This window comes from Ciconia boyciana, chromosome 2 (assembly GCF_034638445.1).
Source record: "Ciconia boyciana chromosome 2, ASM3463844v1, whole genome shotgun sequence".
NCBI lineage: Eukaryota > Metazoa > Chordata > Aves > Ciconiiformes > Ciconiidae > Ciconia > Ciconia boyciana.
This window is the reverse complement of record NC_132935.1, coordinates 105192305-105220047: the sequence shown is the minus strand read 5'-3', so window position 1 is coordinate 105220047 and position 27743 is coordinate 105192305. Positions and strand designations below refer to the sequence as shown.

General features: G+C 39.7%; 1 protein-coding gene across 1 annotated transcript in view; it reads right to left on the bottom strand.

The window, feature by feature from the left end:
- TPK1 (thiamin pyrophosphokinase 1) overlaps positions 1–27743 on the bottom strand; it is a 319400-nt gene that overhangs the window by 192670 nt on the left and 98987 nt on the right. Inside the window, exon 3 of the mRNA XM_072853402.1 lies at positions 5147–5216. Within this exon, the coding sequence (XP_072709503.1) occupies positions 5147–5216 (70 nt within the window). The remainder of the gene's footprint in view (positions 1–5146; positions 5217–27743) is intronic.

The window sequence follows — 27743 nt, the reverse complement described above, 5'->3', positions numbered from 1 at the left end:
CCAACCGAGGTACCTCTTAGCCCAACCCTGCGTAGCTTTCGCCGCGCCTTACGAGCAGGCTTGGTGGGACTCTAACCCACGTCCTACCTTTGGTGGGACTCTAACCCATGTCCTACCTAAAGTGGGACTCTAACCCCACGTACTGCTCAAAGTGGGACTCTAACCCCACGTCCTACCTAAAGTTCTGTTGCCCGTTAAAAGAATGCCTTATTACCTTGTTCCAGGGGATCTTGCTCAGAATTCTTCGGTCCGGGGGATCAGAGGTTCTCCCCGAGAATCCCTCGGTGCCGGCTGGAGATCCTGCAATCCCTCGGATCTGCCGAAATTCAGAAGCAGGGTCCCATCTGGGTCGCCAAAACTGTCACCGAAATCGGGAATCAAACTCCTTAACACCAATGTAGTATTAAGAAGCAGGCATTCTTTATTACGGCGCCGGATGCACGGGGGATCGTTCCACCTAGCGTGCATACCGCAGGTTACATCATCCGAAACTTATATTGTCCAGTTACATACATATGCATCAAATTTCCTGGAATGATAATGCATATTCATTCTATTTCCTGGAACTAATTATCATATTTGCGTGGTCATTACGCATGCGTCCTTGAGCTCCGAGGGGCTTCCGTGGGGGTCTCCGGTGGTCCTTGGTGGTCGTACAGGTGTGTCCTTTAGTTGACCCCTTCTTCTGGACATGCGCAATCCCACCTTGCTTATGTAACTTGCTCCCCTTCTTCATGGTGCATGGTCCCTAACAATTATTTAGCACCCTTAACACAAACCAATTATTCTAACTACCCTCGACTCTTTATCAAGATGGGCTGGGGCTGTACTGGGAACATAGCAGCATGTCCGTACTACTCCTTGTCCAATTGTCTTTGGGCATAGTAGCATATCCATAGCCATAGGTGTACAAACACAATATTAAAGCATTGTCTAACCTGCTCCTATCTCTATGTTGCTTAGTTACAAAAGAACAAACTAATAATTTTGGTTACATCTGGTTACAAAGCTGTACAATTAAGACTTCTATTTCCCACTTTAGTTTTTCAATACAAAGCCTAGGACATAGAAGAGTTTGTTAAATCTGAGTTAAATCAGTAACATCACCTTGTACAACCAATACCCTTGCTTCATTCTCACTAAATGGCTTATTTAAATCCCGGGGGGGGGGTGTCACCGAAAGACAAACTTTATGTAGCAATCTGTATTCCTGAATATAAGTTGCTTCTAAAAAGATTTTTTGAGGTCTGTACTTGAAATGTAGCAGCTACATCAACCGGCAATGTTTACAAAATTTGTTCCTAATGTTCAAACACACATGTAGAACTTCTTGGAGCTGCCTCCCTGCATGCCCAGTTCAGAGAAGAATTATACAGTAGCAACTGCATTTTCGTGCACCACCTAAGTACACCTCATGTATGTTTTACATGTAGAAAAATGCTACATCAAAATATACAACCATTTTTCAGTTTCACTGCTACTCTCATACTTTATGCAGTTCACAGAAAGAAACTGGATGTATAATGAAAGTGATGTTCTTAGTGATTGTAGGCAGCCCAGCTCATGACATACAGTAAGTCTGATATACTGAAATACTAAACAGAACCCCAGAAAGCCAGCATTTTTTATGATAGGATTATCCTTCCTCTTCTAGAGCTGACTGCTCCCCTCTTTGACCTGAAGCTCTTAATGTTGCAAAACCTGAGTACACGATGGATTTGACATCTCTCTGTAAAATAGCATCTGAGACACAAGTACTAATGATTGTTTTGACAGGTGCCAATATGATGACAGTTTGAGGCATCTTCACCTTCATATACCCCAAAGCCAGTGACACACAGGTAAATTGATGCCTTAAGATTTAGTCAGAAAGTGTTGAGAAAGAAGTTGCTGTAGTGTGATACAGATAAGCAACAACCTAACTCTGAAGCGGACAGCAGTGCTTCATAGTGATTCAAGGAAACACAGAACAGGATAGGCAAGGCAGACAGAATAAGGCAGAGCAAAAAATCCATAAAGATCAGTAACTCACCTTTAACTCTGATTAGCTGCAAATGTTTAGCAATCAAGAACAGTTTAGCAGTAAGCCTTATTTCTAAGTGGGAACTGATGTTAACAAAGAAAAAACATAGTCTAAGGAAAATAACCTTTCTGGGCTGTAGAGCCAGAGAGACAAAAGCAACAGAGCACAGTAGTCCATCTCGTCTTCCCTCCTGCCTTTTCTCTGTTTCCAACACTGACAGCTCCCAAGGTCGGGCCTCTCTAAGGAAAAGTTATCCTGCCCTTTTGGTTACTCTTCCTACCTCTCCTGCTCTAGAAGGTAATTTGTTTTAACACATCATTGACAAAAAACAGCATTATTTCTCCTCATTAGTAGTTACAAAAATGAAGGTTTTCTTGGGTTTGTTTCTTTGTTTAAACAAGAGTAATTGCAATTCAGATTTGTTGAGCTAGTTTTTACAGAAACTTATGGGAAAACCAACCAAAAGCATCACAAAAACACCACCACAAACACCGATGAAGACATATAACATTTTACACACGTTAATCTCACGCCCTGAAGTCACATTGCTAAGCCAGCCTGTGCAGGGCTATAGAGAGGAAGGTGAGAGCTTCTTTTGCTTGATGGGAATAGGTGAGCCACTCAAGCACAGAAACAAGTCAAGACACCGATGGAGAAAACAGGAAACCAGTGGAGGCAGGAAATGGGGGGCCCCTGAATCTGCTCTTGCTGCTTTTCATTCAAGAGCATAGGCCGACTTAACACGAGAAGCAAGTTAAAGCATTGTTCAGCACTGGGTAAGTCTCCTGTAGAGCATCTTGCCTAGCTTCAGCCACAGCACTTTAAGATGTATATGGACTAACTGAAGAGAGGCCAATAAGAGCAATAAGTAAAGATTACCAATAAAGAAAGACCAAACAAGCTGTGCATATTTTAGCCTAAAGCAGAGGAAGCTGGATGGGGGTGAGGGAGCTCCCACTTGAAGATTTTTAAGAACCAGCTAACTAGGTATGCATCAGGAATGGAACAGATAGGTTTGCCTTCACCTTAAAGCAAAGGGAAAGAAGGATGGATCTCTTGAGGTCATTTCTAGCCCTATATTCTTCTAGGATTTGGAAATGGACCCCTCAAAATAGCAATGGCTACTTCACTTATCTCCAAAGGAAAACATGCCAATAACTCCCATACTGCAAGCTACCCTTTTTCCAGAATGTTATAATTTATTCCCGCCCTAAAAGATTCTTCACGCTGCCAGAGCAGCAGAAAGACACTTTGGTGCCACTGAGAATCAAGCCCAAAATATCAATCAAGTTTTTTATTTATATCTCTTGGATATAATAATCTCCCTAGAATTAAAGGACTACAGTTTTTAGGTTTTGATACAACACAATTAGATATCAGGGCTTTGAATAAAATAGTTTTAAACAGAAGGTTAAGACAGCATTAAAAAATGATTAGCATGTCAGTAGAGTCTGAGCAGACAGCTCTTTAATAACACTGGACAGGGAATTTAAGGGAAAATACTTCAGAGAAGTAAATGAATATTCTTTCCATCAGAATGATTTCTTTAAAGACAAAAATCAAAATTATGCAGGTCTTTTTTTTTGTTTCAAAAGAATCACTTTGAAGGTAAAATATACCTACCCAAAGCAATTAAGATTAGAAGAAGAAAGATAGAGAAAAAGAATACTCCAAGGGCCAAGTATGTAAGACTGAAAGAACTATTCAGTCAAGGTATAATCATCCATTTTCCCCTGAACTATATTTATTTAATACAAACATAAAGGTGTGCAGAAGACATGAATGGGTTACAGGAGAAGGTAAAATGAAAGCTCTAAAATGTTGTTCTTAGGAAAGCATCACCATTATCAAAGAGAACTGCTTGCTGCAAGTCAAACAGATTTTTTGTTTGAATTCAAGTTTAAGTTGTGCATGGCTCTGTGAGCAACTACTAGGAGAAGAGAAATAGAAGATTACAGAAGGAATACTCCTACAACAGTTAGTAGTGCGTGACAGATTCTTGTCTCGGTTTTAGCAGTTGTAGATCTCAGCCATCAAACTTCTCAGAGGTGACAAAGGAAGAAATTTTAAGTCAACTTTTACTTTAAGACTACAGTCTTCCTCTCCAACTCTGGTCTTTACTTTGAAGGACAGGAGGAAACCGAGCTTCCCCTGGCCTCCATCATACACTTGCCATGAGATTAATAACAAAATATGTACCAGATTTTGCTGTATGAACAAAATTGTTCATAAGTTTGTAAGTTCTACCAAATACCTGTCTCATTCCTTTGCCCCAAGAGTCAGCTTTATTAATTTATTTGCTTTTATTAAACTATTTATTTATGAATTCTTGCTCAAAACAACTGAAAATCCTAAAGACAAGCACAAAGGATCCTTAGTAAACTCAGATTACACAGCATTCCATGGTTCCACTACAAAAATGAGAAGCCACTTGAATGCAGTATTTTGCATCACAACCCCAGCTCAACACTTCTGGGGCAGAAACCTGGGATATTTTACAATTTTAAGTGCCATTACAGAAAACAAGAACATATTCTCCTTTCAGTTGTATTTTCTCACCTAGCATATACATTTATAGATAAGCTCTGTACTTGCCTTTGGTCATGTATGATGCCCCGACACTAATTTAGAAATAATTCAGAAAGAAAAGTAGACTTCCTATTTTATTACCCATATCACTTCACAAAGCAAACAGATTTCCTCTAAGGCCTCACAAGAAGAATGAAGAGGACATACGTTGTTCTAGCTCCTGGTGAGAGGCATCAGATGTTCCTCTAGTCAACCCTTGCTAGGGGCACAGCAAATTTTTTCAGAGGCTGCATCAAAGGCCTAGCTCTGAGGGATGCATAAAATAAGACAGAATGAGAGGAGAGCTTTCAAGAGGAAAAAAGACCAGTGGGCTTAAGGAAAAGAGGTATTTCAGGTTACCTGTGTGTTTTTAAAAATTGTAGCTGGGAATAAAAGATAATGTGGAGAAAATATTATACTACCTGCCACAGTTCGTTAAAGTACCATGCACAGAGCAGGCAGCTACTTCAGTAACTGAACAGATCCTGTTCCTCCATACTTTACTTTCATTGAGAAGAGATTACTTCAATGACTTCAAGTTTACTGTTAACATACCTGTCCTGGCTTCCTTCCGTCATGTGATAGAGACGATTGGCACCTCCATCAGCACAAGCTCTCAGTGCAGCTGCAGGTGAAGAAACAGAACAATGTATTGGCATTATAAACAAAAACCCACAATCAGTTACTCCATTACTGACATTTCTGTGTAAACACAAGTGTTCATTGCAGCGTAGGGAATAAACTTGAGATCTCAGATGGTTTTTAGCTTCCTATGCTTGACTAATTCCCTTGTTTCTCTAAAAAGACATTTGAACTGTTTTTATCAGACTAGTTCCAATCTTCATCTGACTGTGCCACCGTACTTTCCAAATAGGTTATTTCTATCTATCCTAACCTACTGCCCAGTCAGCTTAAACTACAGGGGGGGCAAGTATTCAAAACCTGAAAAGGGCCCATCCTCCATGTATGGGCATGTACTTGTCTAAACAAGTAGGAACTTGCACCTTAAACCTAACAATCTTCTCACCCAGCGGAAAAGTTCACAATGGTGGCTCTATAATGACCTGCATAAAAACTGGGGGAAAAAAATAGTTAGGCATAACAATACCGGTTTTCTCTTTTTTCCCCTCCTATGACACAAAAATGGTAATTCTACTACAGTTCCTATACTGTTCCACAGACTGTTTGAAACTTCTGATATAAAGCAGGTGCGTTAGGTCTTGGCTTTAAATCTTGAACTATCCAGGTACAAAAGGAACAAAACCACAATAATTTTCAGTGCTTCCACATAACTTGGGGACCACAAAGGACACTTGCCACTAATGCCAATTGATTTAAACAAGCATAGACATGCTGTTTTCTTTTGATCCCTTTGTTTATATAGACAAGTCAGAGAAAAAAGAAGTGTCTAACACTATTATTACAAAATCAGATATAAATTGGTATATTTTATTCATAAGCATCCCTATTAAACATCATTTAACTAACATACAGTTCTTTCATGAGATTTTTTAAATATGATAAGCTATTGAAGATTGAAAATGACCATCTTGTCTTAGCAGTCTTTATCAGTTTTGCTCTGAGATGCACAAGTCAGATAACCGCAGCATGCAAGCTAAAAGAAGCTGTCGCTTCTACACTGGAGTAGAGCGTTCCTTCCAGGTCTGCAGGCAAAGACAGACTGACTGGTAGATCTGAGAGGGCTGAAAGTCAAGGGAATGGGGGGGAGGATGGGAAAGAGAAAAAGAGGAGAGACAAAGAAAAGGAACAGCCTGCCCAAGTTTTGTGAAAAAAAGTATAAACAATCAGATCAGGCACTTCCTGCTTCTGAGAATCCAATTATCAGCTAAAGCTGCTTTGCTTTGGTGTTTACTTAGTCAGAATCATCTCTCAGCAGTGACAAACCTACATTTTTCCTTTTGGCACTCATTAGGTTGGCAATCTGCTTCTCCCCCTAGCTTAGCCATCAACTTAGCCAGCCTATACAAATTGGGACAACGAAGTTCATCTCTGTATCTGCTCTCATCTTTAAGCCATTCTTTCTTATTTGGCTGCTGAAGTCCCACCACAGGGAATGTTCTGTATGGGTATATCTACCACACAGTACCATGCAACCTCAGCTGCGGCTTTTTGGAAAAAAAAGAAGAAACAGGGCAGCACAAAAGCTACCAGTTCATCACAGGTAGCCTTGGGTACAGCAGCTTTTTTCCTTCAGGTTGCAAGAACGTGCAGGGCAGGAGAACTAGCATTGCACTCCTCAGTATCTCTTCTAGCACTGCTCCTGCTCCAGTGACCCCTGCTCTCTCTCGTCCATTGTATTACAGTACACACTATGGTAAGCACTACCTCTCTCAGCCTTCTTGTGTGCAGACCGTGCTCTTCTCTGTCTCCTTATCCTACTTCGCCCACTCCGTCCAGCCACCATCCAAACCCATATTAACAAGCCAAGGTCAAGCAGATTTGATGCTGACAAATCTTATTAGCTGAGATAATTTCTAAATTATGGTAGCTGGCCAGCCACTTACCATGGTGATTCACTGCTTCAGGCTCTTGCCAGGTTCCTCATGCATCCTGATGAATATAAGCATTACAAGACAAGAACAACAACCTTTTTTGCCCACTGTGTTTGACTGGAAGCTTTTAACTTTTCTCACTTGAGGTTACAACTGAAACTGGATTAATGTAATTCCTTTCACCTGGACACATTTGTTAAGTTCTCTCAGGGAGTTCAACTCACACAGAATTTAGTAATGGCCCATTGCAAGAAGAGCGTATAACACCTGTCCTTAAATTAGCTATCCTGTCCATCAGTTTATTTAGCAGATATAAGGCATCTAAGCAAGGCCTAGGACCTAAGCAATTACAGAATCTCTTCCCTCCCTTTGAGCTACAAAAGCAATTAATCAGTTGAGACACTCTTTATAACCAAAACCGTAAGAAGGCTGTGGAAAAATTATTTTCTAACTTCAGGTACAGAACCTGCCTAAAGGATGCTTCCCGGACCAAAGACAGCCCCAGCTTTTTCCTTCTGAGAACAGTGATTTTTACTTCTATTCACCCACATTTCAAACAAGTAAGTAGCTTATGACTTCTGGGAAAAAAATAAGGGATGAGATACAGAAAAAGAGAGATGGAAGTCTATTATCTGTCTCAATTACTTTAACACAGCCAGAGCCTTAACTATTGTAAATCATCTCAATGGACTTACCACAAGTGAAGCCTGGCCTAAGATCTCTTCACCTGATCTTATTATTTTAAAACAATATGACCAAAAAACCAAAACAAACTAAGGATTACAGAACAAATCCATCTTCAATCAGTCTGGTACATATAAAACTACTGAGATTCTCCCAAAGACCTGAAGGTGCCTAAGTAACCAGTCTATGACACTTGTATGCTGTTCACATGGGTATGGGTCTACTATTTGATACCTCAAGTCAAAATAGTTGCCTTATATAACTGCAATTTAAAGCTGTCCCCCACATATTTATTCTTATAAATAAGAAAAAATAATTAAAAAAATTAAACTTCATCAGCATTGTAAAGTTAGTTACAGAAACTATTTATGAGGTACTGATCCTTTACAAGCAAGTTAAGAACTTACACTGGAATTAACCAAAGCCCCAGGTGCTTCAAGTAACCAGCAGGTAATTAACTGTTTGGCTGGAGGCCAGTAAATCATATTATTTCTACAGCTATGAACCAAGCCTTGCCTGATAAAAATTAATGATACATATTAGCTGGAAGAACATGTATCATTATTATCTGGAAGTGTTTAAGGAGACAGTCAGCAACTCTAAGCTTACAATTCAGATGGAAAATTCTCTGTGAAAAGATAATAGGAACTGATTTTATACAGTGCCTTTTATATTAGAAACAAAATTGCTTTACAAACAACAATTTGGCCAAGGTGCAGCACGGCAACCGTGTAGGCAAATCTAGCAGTCTCTAGGCACTTTGCAACAGCTCACACAAAACCTCATTAATTATTTCTGCAGAAACTGAAGGACCTGAACAAGATCCGGCCTTTGTTTTGCTTGGCGTTGTGAAAACAGAAGACACACCTTCTTCCAAGAAGTTTACAGTTTAAACAGATGAAAAAGACAAATGAAAAGGTGGAAGGTGACAGAGAGGGATGAAGTGCTAATGGTCACACAGAGGTCAAAGACAAGTTATCTTCCAGGGCCACCAAAATGGATGGTGGGGCTTGTAGAGGAAAGAATAACTTAAGTGGTCAGCCAGAACACAGGTGGTCTTGCACACACCTTCTCTCTGACCCAAAGGTTATTACCCCATTATTGGAGACCCCTCAAATTTGCCAGGTGCACGGCACATGGAAGTACTCTCTAGCTTATGTATGTCAAAAAGAACTAAGACAGTAAAGACATTTATCTAAAGGCTTTTAGTTAATCCTGCCTCTGTGAACCGAGCCAGCCTAAGGAATGGTCATCCAAGTAGCTCACTGAGCTCCGATGGATCAGGAAGACCAACACCTCCAGCAAAGATGCTGTGATATGCAACTGGGAGCAGTAGCTTGTTCAACCAGCACAACCAGAAGCAGAGGAGACCCGTGCCATTGGCCACCCTGCTCAGCTGGAGCGCCCCAAGGTACCGTTTCACGCTCTTGTTATTAGAGGAGACGACACTAAGAGCACAAGGGCGCAAGTGCACTGCAGTGCCAGCTCAGTGTGTGAATCTGCACTCCTTGGCATTACCACAAATTACAACCTTTCCAACCTGAATATTCTGTGTTAAACTCCACTCCTCAGAAATAGCTCCATCTGTCAAATTACTACCTTTTCTATCTGTCAAATTCCTTTCTGATAGAACTCCAGTGTCATTCAGTGAACTAGGGAATGGAGACATAACTGAAAAATCAACTGTTTCGTTGTGCTGCTTAGTGGAAGAGTACAGAAGGGGGAACTCAATGCCACTGCCAATAATTGCTACCCAAGCTATTGGGAGCAGCATATGTTCAGCCCAGTAGTGTTTGAAATTACAGCAAGAGTAAATACCCTTCAGCTCCACCTATGCTGAGGAAGAGTTATGTCAAGAGCATATTATCAGCCCATGATATCTCTGAAACAGTTTCTCATAGGTAAATGTGAATGAAGAAACCAAAGTCTTTCTGAGTAATGTCCTTCATTTTAAATGGTGTCTCTTCTGCTAGGAACCAGTGAACTATTTCCCTTGAGTGACCGAAGTTGAGAGGCCAATTTTAGGGCTAATTATTAGTGAATGTGTTTTTACAAAAATTATTCTAGCACAACAAAAATAATGGAAACAATTTATATTATATTTATATTTACTCTTTTGGTAAATATAAATAACTTCCTGTCACTGTAAGACAGAATATGAACAGCATATCAAGCGCAAAAAGGAAGGTCTTGGCTCTGAGCTAAGTAGTCCTGGAGCTTTTTGTGGAAGAGAAGCAAGTATTTTATCACACCTTCAATAGCCCTACAAATTCAGGCAGCGGAAAAGACTCTACAAAACAGATACAACTCTTGCACACTGAGTAAAATGAGGGCATAAAAAGAGAATACACTTACACACAGTACCAATACCTGGGGAAGAAAAGCATAATGTTATTATTCCTATTATTATTCCTATTCTATTATTCCTTGCAATTAGCATTTAAAAATTTTTTTATTTTTTCAAACAGATATTGAAATTAATCCATGTCTTTGCCTAAATTCAAATTTATGACATCTCGCCTTAAACTGCCTCAATATATCCCCTCTGTTCCTTTTCTAATCTTACAAAACAACTTCTAGGTATGCAATCTGTTTCCCTCATTCATTTATTGATTCAGTAACCTGGTAACCATAATTAACCTGCCAGCATAATCTACACATAAGAGAACCCTGCTTAATTAATGACTTGGAGCACTGGTAGTAATATATATGTGGTAATATATGGTAGATATGCAGAGAATTGCTTGGTTTGCTTGACACATTTGGCTAACACATTTTTGTCTCAGCATTAATAAAAAAATTCCAGTTACCAGCCACAAAATGCATAATCTGTATTTATGTGCTTTCTCTTTTTCTCCTTTGCCCTGCAGAAACTGCAAAAACATATTTAACAAATCCATGGCTTTGTATGGCTGCAGATTGCTAGCTAGGGTATCTATTTGCATCTCAAACTATTCCCTCCCACCCATGTATTTCTACCTGTGTTATCAGGACTGTATGCAACCATTATTATATACCAAGTACAGTGGACTGCAGACATCTGGTCAGCTGCAGCTTTGTTTAGCAAATCACCTGTCAGTCCATAATAGTCTTCTGCTTTGCAGTTGGACACTGGTCTTGCTAAGAGGCTTTTGAACTATTTAAAATAGGTCTATTCTTAATTTGTCTAAAACTGAAAAGGCTTAGCTCCTGTCACTGGTATTTTAAATTTGCAGCAGTGCACAAGGCTTTAAATAAGCACAATGAAGAATTTCACCTGCTCTCAGGATATTCTGTGGTTCCAAATGAAATTAAAGAGATATACAGGTCCTTTCTAAGCTGCTGCTATAGGGGCACATTCATGCTGCGATAAATCAGCAATAGCAAGAGCAGTTAGCCTTCTGTAGTAGTACTCAGCACTTTCTAGGATTGAGCCTGTTCTTAGGAATTTCACCCAAAATTCCTCTTTTTTTGCTCTTTTTTTCTGCCATTGGCAAGTCGCAATTTTTCATGCATACTTCCAGCCCAGGAACAAATTTTAGTTTTACAAATGCTGCAAAGAAAACAATGGTTGCTATTCTTAAATTGTCTGTGTACCCAAGAAAGGCCCATCAGCCACAAATGTCTCATACCTGACTTCTATACCACCTGTATCTCACAAAGAGCGTAGAAGCTCAGTAGTCCTCAAGTAAATGGATCACCAACACCAGAGCTGGCAGCCTGCTTCCATATGGACTGGATTATGGATCTCAGATGCAAAACTACTGTACATCTAGTAAGGTAATTAATTATATGTTTCCTACAAAACTGCTGTACTTCTTTAACCACTCCACTTTGAGCTGTAAACATCATAGAGATCTCAGCTAAGCAGAGGCAGGACTCATTAAGCAATTAAATATGAGAATACAAGGAAGGAACCAATGTGCTGATGAATTAGGAAACACTATTCTTTTCTCAGCACATTGATTCAATATTGAGCAAAAGCCACACAGATAACACGTCTCTCTAAAACGTTCACACAGAAATGAAACACAGGGAAAATTAAACAATTTTTCCCACAGACAAAAACCTCCCCTGAATTTTAGACAAAAACTATGTTACACAGTCCTCGAAACAAAATCTTACTTTAAAAAACAATTTCTAAAAAATTTAAAATCTTAATGCTTACTTTGGAAAAAAAAAAGGAATAAACAAATAGATCAACCCTTTTAAAAAACAAATTTTCAAGTACCAAAAAACACAACCACAAGCAAAAAGACCTGAGTATCAGTAAATATAGTAGGAGTAATGTGCTGTCACAGACAGAGGCAGGAGAGCAACTGTGTTTTCACCAGACTGAGTTTCTGGACTGTCTTCAGGTACACTTCCACGCAGAGTTCATTACAATGATTCATATTCAAGGCTGCTGGGTTTGGAGTAATCTCTTGTCAGGTGTTAGATTTAATATTCCTACAACCCTCACTTAGGACATGATTTTTTCTTCTCTTTCCTGTCATTCTTCTCCCATTCTGTCAAATCTGGGAGCTCTGGTACTCGCCGCACTGCCTTACGCCCATTGCTGTAACAGGCTCCGCAAGTGGGAGCAGCCCTGTGCTGTGTCACAGCGAAAACCAGGAGGAAAGGGCCCAAACATAAAACAAAGTACTTGCTGCCATCATTTCAACTAAAATCTAAGTGACCTTTTCATGACAAGGCTACGTGGCTTGATGCCACTGGGAGAAGAATCAGGAAGAAGTTTATTCTTTTCATTTTCTCCTCTTTTTTTGCTCTGTTTGAAAAATGACACCTAAAGCAATAATGTAGCATTTAATCAGATTTTTTTTTGCCCTGAGCACACATGTATTATTACCAAGTAACAGTAAAAAAACACACTGATTAGGACACACACACACACACACACAAAAAAGAGGAAAAACGCACTGAAGTGCACAACGTTAATCCTGACTTTTTTCCTGATAAACTATTTATTTTGAAGGTCTTTAAAGAGTAAATTGTCAAACCAAAGGTCCTCACAAGTCAAACAAGCTGCTGAAACACAGGCCGGAGATCCTACTCGTCTTAAATCCTGTCTTTTCCAGAGTGAGAAGGAATCCAAGCTCTCTACAATCATATATTTGCATCTTATTGATAGCTGGTCTCTGACACCCGGAATTCCTTGGAGATTCACAAGCCCTTCCCGCAGCACTGCGTGCCAGCCCCGGGGCTGGTTGGATCCTGGTTTGCAGACTAACATGCAAGTGCCCTGCAGCTTGGTCTGGACTGCGGCTCTTCACCAGAGGAAGTGCAATCAGTAACCAAAATCTCTCACCCAAAAGTTGCCTATGTAACCCCTAATCGCTGATGAAGGATCTGCTGAGTCTCAAACAGTAAACCCCTACAGACACCATGCCGGCTGTCCTTCAGAATACATCCCATCAGGTTGCCTTTCAAATACCATCTTCTTTCATTGCTTCATAAGAACAACACACCTCACTAACAAAACTTTACTATAACCTGTCTACCAGTGTCCCATACCTAAATCAAACACACACATCAAAACACAACTGAAGGTAAAATAACTGAAAAAGCGTGCAGCTAGCTTTTTTCTGCATCCATTACCTGATTATCAAGTGAAATGGAGAGGCTTCAACATCAATTTTATTTCTGAAGTTTTTAAATTATATTGTTTAATAATTCAATGTAACGTGCACTGACTTCAAGGTTTGAATGCAACTTTTTATTTCTTCATTTCATATTTTCCATTGCTGCAACATTGATTTCTGACACAAGGAAGATAAACAGCTCCAAACATGATGTAATACCCCAACTGCCTGCAATTTTAATTGCCAGTCAGCATTGTTATCAGACAAGCTTTAGTAGCAAGCTGACTCTATTCCTACGTGGAAAAAACTGACAAAAACCAAATCACCTTTATTAGCATTAAAACGTACACATTTGCACAAAGGATCAGACTGTAAAGAGAAAAAAAGCTCTCTTTTTGATCTGGGGTTGCTGATTCGATGCCAGCAGCAGCAGCCTGCGTGCAATCACTGCTTCCTACACCACAGTGAGCAGGACATGGGGCAGTTGGGAAGCAATATGCGGAAAAGTGTGATCAGCTGTGCTAAGACAGCAAAGAAGGAGAAATAATCTCCTACTGCTACTGGCCACCAGCAAGACTGTTCCTCATCACAGCCAGAGTCAGTGCTATTGTCTCTTCTGCTTCCGCTGAACAATATGCATTAATAATTCAAGCCAACCTGCAAGTGTAAAGCAATGAGCATGATAAGTTCATATTCATGTCTATGATTAAATATTTTCAGCTAATACATTTATATTTCAAATTTTGTTTGCCTAAATTGGATTTGCAGTAGCCTGCAACTCATCAAAAAATTAATCACACACTTATTTTAAATAGCACAAAATATATTAATTCTCATGCTACTAAAACACACGCTGTTCCTTAGCAGCCCAGAATGGATTTCCACACAACCATTTTATATCATAGTCTAACAAAACCATTTGTGCATCAAGGAAATTTCAGAACTCATAAAAGTCAGAAACTCCAATTTTGTTAAAAGACAACTAGAATATTACAATGCATAAATTTCTGAACCAATCAAACTTGCACCAACACTTTCTTGAAAAATTGTTTAAACTATTCAAAAGAATAATCTTGGTCTAAAACTTGTTTGGAAGTAAGTATCGAAAAGAGGGACAAAAAAGAAACCAGAGAAGGAAAAATTAAGATGGTAAATACAATTTCCTAATGCATGTGGAACTGCCCTTTATACTGTATTTTCTAATGTCTTGACAATATACAGCTACCCTATGTTCATGCTACATAGTCTTGTGTATAGATCATTTCCCCTACTTTTAACAGATAAACTGTTCAATAGATTTTCAAGCAAACAATAATAATAGTAAACTATTAAAAACAGCATCAGGAGAAACGGTAAAAAAAAAAAAAAGGAAGTATTCCATCTGAACAAAAAAAAAAGGTTTTATGGGGCATTCTTGAAAGGCACTATAAGCCAATTTAATTTGAGAAATTAGTGCATTTTTGAAACTAAATCACATTAAGTGAATACTTTAAAACACTGAAATTAAGCTGGTATTTTGGAATTACTTGTCTAAAACATTGGGTGCAGATAATATCATTACTTCATTTATGACAGTTTCACCCCTTTGTATCTGACTGACCGCCACGTCTTTTCCATTCTCTTAACTCAGATTTGTGCAGTGGTAAGCTACAGGGGAAGTTTCCCCAAGAAACTGGAAATATACCACTAGCTATGAAGTGGACTTGATCTTAGCCACTTTATTTCATATTTGGTACATACACACTGGCATTTGTACCAATTTAAACCAGAATGGTTTCATGGAAGCAGGGGATTTGCATCACTGTTACTCTGGTACTGCCACCTAAGTACAGCTCTAAGGATGAACCTGAACACAATTTTGATATTACGATGTATTGCTCTTTTCAGGAGAAGAAGAGTTTTATTTACCTGCACCAGAACTACTCTCGGATCCCAAAAATCTTGCTACTCAAAATAAATCTAAAATTAAAATAATATTCTTGCTAGGGCCCTTACTTTTTGTTAAATTTTCCAATGGTCAAGAAAGAAGGTCAGCTAGTACAAGTTAGCATACAGACACAACAGATCAGACCTATGGTATACTTTTGTCAAACATATGTTTCTTTTGTTATTCATATTTGAAAAAAAGAGTAGAAAAACCCATAATGAAGGACAAAATATGATATTTGCATTTTTAAAATAATATAAAAGGTGTGAGTTAAGATTTTCAAAAGAAATAATCACCAATGGCAATAATTCTTGGAAGTTTTTGTTATCTTGACAAAATGATACATTAAATCATCACAGGACACAAAGGCAGTTTATTTGGACAGGCAGAACTGGCTACAAACCACACTAGAAACCCTAATTCTGAATTCTGATTTCTCATCTGAGTTCTCTTACATAGAGCAAATGCAAAAACAATACTGTTCTCCCTGAAAAAAAGTATCAACATCTATATGCAAACAGTCTGGTTATAAATGAAGATAGCATAGCAGTAGTTTCCCAGTTCATAAAAGTGATGAAGAAACAAGTACATTGATTTCAAAACCTCCCTTTAAAGAGGCTATAAGAGAACCTTAAGATAAAACTCCAAATAAAAATATTTGTAGGATGCAATCTAGAGTTTACTGAACAAAACTGAGTGTATGTTCCCAAGAGGAATAAGCTTCTGTGTGACAACTCTCCTCACAGCAAGGCTGCAAACAGATTCAGAGGCTGAACTTATAATACACGACCTGTGTATCATCCACGCCGTGCCCGTGGGAAAAGCACCAGGCTGTATTAGTGTTCAAGGTGTCCTCTATTCCTCCCTCTGAGATAAGAAAAAACCCACCACCATCTGCCTTTTGCTGAGAATTTTCACTGAAAATTTCATATCCAGGTTCTCCTGAGGATATGCACTTATGACACAGCTTTCCAGACAACAGTGCAGCTGAGAAATATAATGCCATTAGTTCACCAAAGTCCTGAGATGATCCATATCTAAGTCATCCCTAAAATAGGAAACATAGATGTAAAACCAAAAGCTTTGTGTGCATGCTATATGAGGACCCAATTCAATGCCTAAATGAGTTGGCAGTTTCATGCAAAGCTAATGAGGACCTGAAAACCCAATGGGTAGCAGCAAAACACAAGATTGAAACTGTAAAATTATAAATTTACTAGAGGTAAATCCAGCCTTTCAGAAGATTTTTAATATAGGGAAGTCCATAATTTAATACTAGGTTTTGAGGAATATGATGTTTGGATATTATTTAGAGAGCCACCCAGTCAGTAACCCATGTAATACCAGTAAAACATCAAATCTCTCTAGCCAGTTTGCTCTCCCATGGAAAATGCTGAGGTGCTAAAACCTTAGTTTTTATGTTCTTCCACAAGAAGGTGTGATGGGAAAGGCAATTGGGAGGATGCTGTTCACCTGCTGGCCTCAGGTAACTCGTCTAAGGTAATCCATTTATAGATCTTTGTGTTAAGCAGATACAGCTCTTGTCCTCTACCTCTGAAACAGCATCATGGGCAGTTCCCTAAGGCCTCCTAAAGGGAGAAAGGCTTAAAATAAATGGAGAAGTAAAGTCTCAGCGGGGACTTCCGTCCCCAAATTTTGGACCGCTCAGTGTTTAGGAAAACTTGCAAGCTTCTGGATTTTTCAAAAACTATTTTTAGTAACAGATTTGTACATAGCTCATTTCCAGTTACAAAGATGATCAGTATATTGCAGATGATTTTATCAAAATGCTACAGAATTACTGCTGCAGACTTTCAGTTTCAATGTGTTACAAAGATAAATAGCTCTAGAAGTGCAAAACAAAAGAACTTTTTCCTCTCATTTGGGTCCATATTTTTCATTTTGAAGAAGAGACAGGATTTAAGCATATCTTAAAGTCTGAAGTTCAGAAGTGAATTCATGGAAACTGGGTAGGAATTCTTTGTTTTGTTTAAATTGCCTCCTATCTAGCTGCATTATTCCCCCTTTTAAATTAATACTAATATGGAAGCGTTTTGCCATCCTTTGATCGTAAACCAAACCATCTAATCTTCATTGAACAAAAATACTGGTCCCTTCTTTGGGGCCATTTTCTCCTTTTACTTGAAACCTGTGCATTCAATAAATAAAACCTTAGATTGAGCACACTGGAGCTTATTCCGAAAGTCTGCTTTAAGAACACATTCCCAGTGAAACAAACAAGCAAAACCCCAGGACACAGTCTTGTTCATGTGGTACTACATTACCCATTGTATAGTGTTGCTCTTTGTTCTCAAACTGCTTCAGTGAAAAAAAAACCCCAAACCCAAAGAACTACACAGTAGCTGTGAATCTTACTATAGCCAGTGTTCCTTTTCAGTGTTGCTACTTAATTGGAAATTATCACCCTTTTAAATTTTCCATAGAAACACGGCTTACAAGTGTGGGAGAAAAAATTATCCTAAGTATATCTAATACATCTTTATCTAAATCAGCCAAGTGTTGGCCACAAAGAATATCAATATTCTATTTAATTTACAAGCTCTGTCCATATAAACACTTCATTATCAGCAACAGAAAATATTAGAGGACAGGATGTTCAAATGTGATGTGAGTCACTGCACCAATCCCATGCTACCCTATCTACCAGATGTGCTGGAGATTGCAGATTAGTACACATGACATTTTCATTTAAAGTAGTGTGTTCCTGCACTTGGCCTGGTTTAAATCAGTATTCCTAGTGAAGAGCTGCTAAAATCTTTTTAAAAAAAACCAAACAACTTTTACTTGTTTAATCTAGATTTCATCTTTCATAAGCCCTTGGAGCCTACAGTATTATCAGCTATCGGGCTTTGAAGTACAAGAATTATACGGAAGTCAGTCTTTTCACCTGGCACTTATCTTCCTGTTTTAAAAGAAGACAACTCCTGTCTTCCCCAGATACTCAGCTCTCTTCTGCTCATCCGTTCTTGATCAGGTCCTCTGCTAGCTCCCCTTGGTCTATATAAGGGAATTCCCAGACCGAAACCTTACATGTTGAATGTTAAGGGGGGGGGAGGGTGGGGGTGGGTGTAGGAAAAAAACCCCCACACAAAACAAAACAAAACAAAAAACTGAAGAAAAAGCATATATTAGTGTGTAAGGGAGGACTTTTCTCAGTTCACCTAAAATATTTATTTCCTCACTACTTTTTACTAGTTTACTTCCAAACACCTGTGCTGGTCATGCATTAGCTAAGACACTCGAGGTCAAGTTCAATCAGCCCACTTCAGCAACACGTATTTAGAGCAGGATCCTCCCTCTTAAGAGGTTTAGTGAAAGGAAAACTATTTCTCTTACTCTTGATTTGATAATATATGACTAAGCCCCTAAGGCAGAGAGCTGTCCTTCCGCAGTGTGAAACACCCAACACTGGGCAACTGTTTTCCCTAGCGATGAACAGGAATAGCAATGCCCTAATTTCACACGTGGCACTGTCATGCAGACCTGGAAAGACATCTCTGAATCCTTGATTCACAAGACGCTACATGGTATATCTGTACCATAAAGACAACAAGCATAGTTTCACCAATGAAGAAAAAGGTCTGCTGTTGCTATGCTTAACCTGCACAAGGCCTTGCCACTGGCTTGAAATAGTCACTGACCTTCTAATAGATTTTGTAATTTGAGGGTTTTTTGCTTAAAGAGGCAATGATTTCTCTGAGAAAGATGAAAAGCTGATCAAACTGCCATCTTTATAAACTAAACTAAGTTGGGGCGGGGGGAGGGAGAGAGAGGGAGAGGGAGAGAGAGACCGAGAGAGATCCTCATGCTTTCATTTATCTTGTGCACAGGTAAAACTGACTATGATCAAGTCACAGGTCAACCTATCGATATTCCCCCAGCAGCGAAAAAGAGTTTCAGAAATTTGGTTTAACAGGTAGCTTTCCTGTCTCAAACATTTGATGTTGTTGCTCTTTTAGCAAACCAAAATCAATAGCTGTGAACAACAGAAGTAGGTTAAACTCTCCTTTATGTGATTAATTCTTCCTGTAGCCAACCCTACTCTTAACTTCTACAGTTTTAAAAGGCTTATCTGGAGGGGCATAGAATAGTTTTTGCTTTAAGCCATATTTTGAGAGGCTTCTGTACACAGCTGGTCCTCACCCCCTGAGAAGGTCTCTGATTTCAGTGAAGCCACCTGCACTGAGCAGAGCTCTACTCTTCAAATATCAGGATTCAAACCGTACTTCTCACTCTAGCCGAATACAAGGTGCCCATAACAGTTTGAGCCCTAATGCTATATATCTTTGTTCTTTCTCTCTTCACTGTCTGTCCTGATCCCTAATTGCTCCCTCTTTGCAGTTTCATCTATTCCAGCTTCCAAATGCACACATCATCTCATCAACTCACAGTGATACAAATACGCTCTGTCAGCCTCACTCTTCCTCTCACGTGCACCAAAAAGCTCATCTCCTCTTCTTCACCCACTCTCTCCGTTCTCCCCCACTACTGCTCCCCAGCCCCACTGCCTCCTATTTCAGGGTCTGCTTTATGAACGATACAATTATTTTACTTAAAATTTAGCAATTGGGAGAGCAAAGTAGAAAGCATAATGAGAAGAGCATGGACTTTCTGGTGTTTTGTACATATTCAGAAAACAAAGAAAAGAGGACAGGTTCTCATAAAATAAGCAAGAATAAAAGGGGAGCAGTCATGCTATTTCTTTCAACACACAACCACTTCATGCACTGTCCTGTCACTTTACTAAGGATGAGACCGCTGAGCCGAGCCATTCCCATGCCAGCAGTTTCTCAAAGCCCGTATCACACTCCGGGCGGGTGCAGGATGGGGTCAAACAGGCCTTTGGGGTGGGCGGTCTGTGTCCAGGGAGCTGCAGAGACAGCACTGCTATTGCTATCTCGGTCCGAAGGGCTTTCAAGGCACTGGAGAGCAGGGAACGGTGCGCAACCTTCCGCCTGGTGCAAAGATGCTGCCTCCCTCCAGCAGCAGACAAGGGTCACAGCAAGAAGTCCCCGCTGACCCTACAGCCCCCTGCCACCACAAACCAAAGAGAAAGCCTTTGCAGGGGGAAGAGACACCCACCTGCCTCAAGGAGGTATCCATCTGGTTTCGAGAGTAAAGAATGGGGACAGATAGGAAATGGAATTATACCTCTTTTCCTTCCCAGGCATGAGTGGTACATTTCCTGACACATAATGAAAACCACAAGCAGTGTTTAAAGAAACATTTACTTCCTGAGACAGCTTATTTCACCGAGGCATTCCCAGTTTCTCCTCTTCTAAAGAGAAATGACACCACCCATTCAACAAAAAAATGATGCAATATGTATTTGGAAAAAAATAAAAACAAAAAAGGGAACCACCAAACCACTGTTCTGTTAAAATAAGAATGCTAAGACAGACATGCTTGTATAAGAGGAGATAATTAGAAGTAGCTGTACAGAAAAATTTTTTTAAAATACAAATAATTAAAGCTAACCTTTAAATTATTGTTGCAGTCTGTAAGAGACCTGCTGCAAACTTTAATAATATTGTTTGGAACATCAGTCATTTTGGTCTTGCTGAAATTCATTTTTGATAATGCAATAGTAACATCTCAGGAATGATATTAAGTTTCTACTTTGTATTAAAGTAGAATTGTATTAGCATGGTACAGTATGTGTATCCCTGCTGGGATTACTTTCATGCTAGAAAAAACAATGTTATTTTCCTATTACCAAAGTAAGTTATCTATTTTGACAGTGGAAAATATATTTCACTGAACTATAAGCTAACAAAATCTGTCATCTAAGAGGATATCACTAAAGTTTCTCTTCTGGTATACTTTCAATTCCTAGCCAGCAGCAATTCTGCTAATTTTTTTGCACAAACTCATTTGATCTGTGGCATACCTGTGAGCCCATATACTAAAGTTAGCATGTCCAGTCCAATTACTCTTCCTCAATCCTTGACCAAACTATTGGGAAATCTGCCTAAGGAAAGAACAAAAGATTGCAACTGACAGATCTATGTCTTTCTGAACAAAACTCAAGCGTCTCCCTTCCAGGATCTTTCCTGATCCAGTCTCTGCCTTTGACTACCTGCACCCCAAGGGAGTGAGCCCCAAAGCAGCTTGGGGGGAGGGAGAAATGGGGAATCAGAGTTAGCTTACATTCAAACACATCTGTACCTTACTGACAATTTTCCAAAGCACTCAGTCTCACCCTAACTTTTGTTTTTCAGTTTAAGCAGTGGGATGAATGGTCTCCATTCACCTTTCACACTGGTGAGTTACCCTGAACCTTCTCCAGCTGGCCCTAACCCATCAATTTCTTGTCAGGGCATGGAAGAAATGAGTTCTAACAGGGATTTAAAAGCGGGAGAGCAGAAGAGAGGGGAGTCACCTTACCCAATAAAATCTGCCTCTGGTACAAGCTGCACACAGTTCCAGATATGAATTGGGGAGGTTATCAGAGACAGGCCTGGAATCAAGCCCCGCACTAATGGATCAAGACCACAGTCAGCAAATACTGGTACTTCGGCAAAGTCCAGGTTTTAGCCACATAATTACTTCAATTCAAAACAACGTGTGCATTTCCAAACATAGATCCTAATTTGCCATCGCTGAATGATGTGTAATTTACAGTGCATTTCCTATCAGTTCTGAAGCCGACTAATAGACTTCCTCACGCTGAAGCCGCACATCACACCGCACCTGCAGAGTAAAGGAGCTTTGATAGAAAGAGATTAAATTATCATATAGGTGGTGCAAAAAGGATCCTGGGTATCAAGTTTGGGCCTGGCTCATTTACACCATGTGGATTCCAACTGCTGGCCTGAGGGGCATTTTCTTTCTTTAGCAGTAACACCAGCTTCAGGAAGAAGATAGGGAGCTCGAATATATTCTAGAAGAGCTACTAGCAATCAATAGCGGTGCAGAAAATTACACCTTTGAGCTAAGAACTAGCGTTTTGTCAAGTCTGCCCGTGGCAGCAGGTGTCGCTGTAAGGCAGAGGTATGGCAATTAATAAATTACTGGGACACAGACAAGAACAGATGCAGGCAAAGATGCTTTGTGGTACGTGGTAAGAACATGGAAATTCTTGACAGCTGGTAGCTATGCACACTTTCTGTGCTAAGTGTTTTGGTTGCAAACATGATCAAACAGCAGATTGCTAGTATACACCTGCTTAAAAAAAGTATGGAAACTCTTACTATTGAGGTAACAGCTTGCATAACAGCATTGATTATGTATAGTTTTCCATTTACTTACTGAGTGCTCAGTCCTTTTCCACACATTAAAGAGTTTACTGCTATTCAGTGCAAACAGAACTCCATGCAGCACCTAGTTAAGCATGTCTGGAGCAAGCCTCCTTGTTGATTCCTCTGCAAACAGCTGGGAACTACCCAAATGGTGCCTTTAAGTTCTTGCAGTAGGCCTTCTAGGGCTAAATTCATACAGAAATTTCTGTCACTCTAGTGTCCAGTCATCCCAGGTTATGGATCTTGCATCTTCTAGGGAGTGGTGTCAGCTGGGTTACACCCAGCACAAAACAAGGGCCAGAGAGCCTCTTTGTTCTGCTCTTCACTTGTGTGCCGCTTCAGGCAGAGGCTAGTATTAAGGAGCATCATTTTTTACCTGTTTCGGGTCCTTTAGGATTCTGTAACGTGTTTCGTTCCACACTGCCTGGAAATTGCAGAGGCTGATGTCTCTCTGAGAGGAGAAGGGTTTTTTCAGGAGTGTTTTCAGCCTGCTGTCAAGGAGTCTCTCCCTTCTACTCTGTCATGCCTGAAATATTAGCCTTCAGTTACGGCTGACACAAAAAAGACATTTTCTGCTACAGCATTGAGCCATTTTACAAAGAAACTGCCAAAGAAATTAAGAACTAGTCTTCTACTACAAAGACTGACAAGGCAAGGGGAGTAGTTTAAATAATGACAAAGCTAGAAAAATGCTAACTCATAGCCCAGAGACTGCTAGAACAACAGCGCCATGATTCAGTTAGATGGAAAAGAGGGCTGTTCCTGCTTAAGAACAGATCCTACAAGGTCTTGATTTGCCCTAATGCCTATAAGCCAGGGATGAAAAAGTCAGTGCTCTTACCACCACTACCAAAAACTACTACTAGAGGTGCTCATTTATTTTAAAAAAATAAAAAGAACACTTACAAAGCAGATTTACATTATAGTAAGAAAAGGTTGTCCAGAGACTTGAAATGGGTACTGGGACAAACCCTGAACATCCTGAGTACCTGCACTGCCTGCAGCCAGAGAGATGATGCACATCAGCAGAACCTCTGAGCAAAGAGGGTTTCTCCTGGACAGTGTCCAGCCATTGCCTGGAAGGAGCAAGGTAAAATAGCTTTTCATCAAGGCATCCCTTTAAAGCTGCAGGTAGAGCATACTTGATTTTTTGGTGTTTCTTTAACCAACAGAAACCATTTCTACAGCAAAGGTTTTTTACTGGCCTCTCTGAAGCACACTCATAGTTTTCCTGTGGGAAGAAGTATAAGAACTTGGAACATGAACACACAGTGTCACTCCTCCTCCAGCGAGGCACTGAGCTGCTATTTCACATCGCCACCAGAGTTGATGCCACCATGCCATGGTGATAGTTAATGACAGTAACTCATAGCGAACTGTCAACTAAGGGTAGTCAGGTTTTCCCTGCTTCCTTTTCCCATTTTCTAAACATCTAACTGACCTGAACTTGCTTTCTTCTTCCAGCCTCAAAACACCAAGCTCTCCTCAATATGCTTGTAGCAGCCCACTTGCCCTTGCACAAGGACTTTCCAGAAGTCACAGCAGATTCGGCTTCTGAACAAGCAGGGCTGATAAACAAGTGCATCAGGGCACTGCAGGGCATCAGGAAAGCAAGGTACCTTACTACCCTTACTACATCTTTTCCTCTTGTCATTCATCAGTCTTTTTTTTTTTTTTTAATTTAATATGAACAGGACTAGGCCTAACAGTTTTCGTGCTTACAGTGACTGGCACATTGTAGGTCCTCTCCAGGCACTACTGTAATAAAAACAAGACAGACGAAGCAGAGAGAAAATGGTAACATAATATCTACAAAACACACAATACCCACTGGAAGCAACCTGTAGGTTGCTAATGCCAGTCCCTAATGCAGCGGCTCTCTCTTACGTCTGCACAATATCTAATAAAATACAACCTCTAGGGAAGAAACTGATCATCTCCTTCTGATCGTCTATGCGTGCAAGACCTCTTCTCGTTTACCAGCTCAGCAAAGATCCTGAGCTGTGATCAGAAAAAAAGGTGCCAAGATCATGTACTTTGCTGTGGACTGGATGCAGCCTCCCCTGACTGTGACTGATCAGCCAGGCAGGAGGTGACAGGCTCAGGGGTCTACTCCTGCGATAGTTTTCCCCGGGTGTACCCGGTCCGTGGCCCGAGGAAGCTGTGCAGCCACAGCAGGGGTGGGCTCAGGCAAAGCAGGCACAGCCGGAGCCCCGCAGACAGCGCTCAGGCTTGGGGAACGGGACACTTCACTGCTACATCCACCTCAGGAGGCAGAAGTCAAGCCCGAACTCTGAAATCACAGCCTGAACCGGGGGAGACACGACAGCAGCTTATATACCCACACTGTGAAGCAGCTTTAGGGGTGGAAAGAAAATCCTGCAGACCACAGTCAGGGAAGAATAAGGTTGTAAAAGGTTTCACTTCACATAAAGCCTAACATCAAGTTAGCGATTATAGTCCAAACAGGCACCAATTTTATTTAAAAATTGGATTTTGACTGTCTTCATATTTTTTGAAAAAGATGATAGAATTGCATGGCCTGTTAAAATTTGATTTTCCTTGGATTTAAGTAATGGGCTTTTGTATACATAACAGAAACATATTGCTTGCAATATCCCTTTGACAGACAAGTTTCAGGGAAATCTGTTTTGAAAACACATTTAGTAGTAAAATCAGAAACCATTTTCAAACTGAATGATTCTGTTTTAAAAGGCATGACTTTTCTTAAAGAAATGTTTGTGGTAATGTAGGAAAATGCAATCACAATGTAAGAAAAAAGGAGAGTATAATGTGTGCAATGAGAAAGAAAGGATCACTGCTCAAAATGTACAATATATTCAGTACACTTGAAATATTTCTGTTGCTTGGAGTATTAAAGCATGTTAAACTTCCATCTAGAAGTTTTTCCTGTATTTACTATTGAATGGCAACATTAAACCCATCTATTTAGTAGTTTTGTCATTTTAAAATATTTTTATTCTCCCCTTTTGTCTAGTTGCATGGACTGTTTTAAAAACAATTAAAATTTTAAGCTATCAAACAGTAAAGCAGCCCTAAAAGCAAAACTAGATTTTGTTACCACAGTTGCCGTAATAGCAGAAGCATGCCTCGTGGGTGACTGACGGACCTTTAACGTTCCTGTGACATGGTTCATAGTAGCTTGGCCCACGTCCCGACCTGACTGGAGCTCCAGAATAAAGTGAGCAGTGCTGTGTTAAATGTAATTTTCCTCCGAGTAAGTCACATCAAGTTTCCAAGGTGTCCTACCATTAGAACAGAAAAGTTCCAGCTTCGGCTGATGTGAATGCACGCAGCTACAGCTATGTAAAAACCCACTGCAGAGCCACACATGCACGGTTTGTTCACACTGTATGCCATCAGCCCTCAATTTTGAGCCATCTGTTATCGCACCGAAATCCACAGTAGTTTTATCAAAGAGAGAACACTCAAACCAACAGTGAAAAGAGCGCTGAAAAGTCCATAAACATGTATCTCCAAGATACCTGCCAAGCCTGAAAAGCCATGTTAATAAAATTCAAAGGGCAAGCAATGTACAAAAGGCTACTGAACCATAATTTCTCTGTTTTCACCGAATCATCTTAAAATATACATTAAAAAATCTTTCATCTCAGCTCTATTTGTGGGAGTACATTATCTGTATCAAAAAGCTGCTATGCCCTTGACAATATGAACATCAAAGTGTGGTCTTCAGTATCATCCATGGTATCTTCTTTAGTGAGGTTTTTATGTTATTTATGTTCAGCTGAGATCAGTTACTTCAGCTGCACCTTCTGCACACATTCACTAGTCTTCCCAGCAAGCATATACTTCTTTTACTCAATATTAATTCAAATCAAATGCTTTTCTCATGGAACTGTTAAATTTGGTGTCATAACTAGCCTACATAAATGGCCTCATGAGCCAGAAGTCAAGAAGCACCAGAAATCACTGCTTCAGAACAAGCATTTTTGAGATATTACAGATTGAGACACTTCTTTTTAGTCTTTAAACTACATTATAATGATACTGCACCTCAGGTTCAGGAGAATTGGGTAAGTAAAATACTTTTAAAACAAGCAAGTTAATATAACATTGAAAGTGATTAGATAATAAAAATATCTGTTCAAAATTATCTTAGAGAAATTTTCCTTTGCTTTTCAACTTAAATTGAGCAATGAAAAACAGACAAAAGGATACTCTTAGTGTATTTTCAGTGCAAAGCTAAACAATAATATCCGGGAAACAGCCAGAATCAAACTCTAACCAAAATTTCCAATTTCTTCTGATAAGCTAAGCTATGGAGTTTGTTATTTGGACCAAGTCGCAGGATGTGACTGGGTAAAGGAGCCGCCAAATTCATCTGTTCCCACCTCCTTCCCATTCAAACACAAACATGTTGCAAGCCTCAAATTACCCATGTGTAAACCCTACTGTACTCCTAGTTTTCACAAGGATGTATCTGAATCTCCCTTTCTACTCTCTAGTATTCAGCTCACCTTGAATCTCTCTTGCCAAGCTACTTACTGTTAACGTAGAAGGAAAATATATACTTAAATCCCTCCCTTACTAATCAAATCTGAATAAATAAAAAGGCATCATTTAATCATTAGTCTGAACCAAGAATGACAGTAACACAGACACAGAGGAAGTCCAAGTAAATAATTTTATTTTGGGGGTTTTTCCCCCCTCTAACTTAAGGGTGACCATTAAACTCCACTTTCCTCTGCCATTTGAGAGTTATGTGGTAATCCCAAACACATGAAAATAAATTGTTTACTCCACCTCCTTCCTCCTCCTCCATGCTCTCTGCATTTATGGTGGTTGTAACTTTGCTACTCATAAAGAGCGACGGAGAATGCAGCCCAAATGCAGCAAAGTCAGCATTAACTAGTAAAAGGAAATCTCACCACGGAAGGAAAAAGTTATCAGCAACCTTAAAATCCATCTGAAATTAACACACAAATCCACTTCCCAGCAGCCTTGTGGTACATTCAAAGCAAATTCCCTCAAGGAGTGCTCAACTTAGAGAAGGGGATGAGGGAAGAGGCGAGGAAAAATAAGCAAAGCAGGAGAAAATCTGTGTGCACATTTATATACATACATTTTTCCTATTAGCATAGTCACTGGACAAGCCTATTTCCTATGGATTTAAATATACAGCTTTAACATGTTATTTCTTGTGGTTTTTAAATGTACAATTAC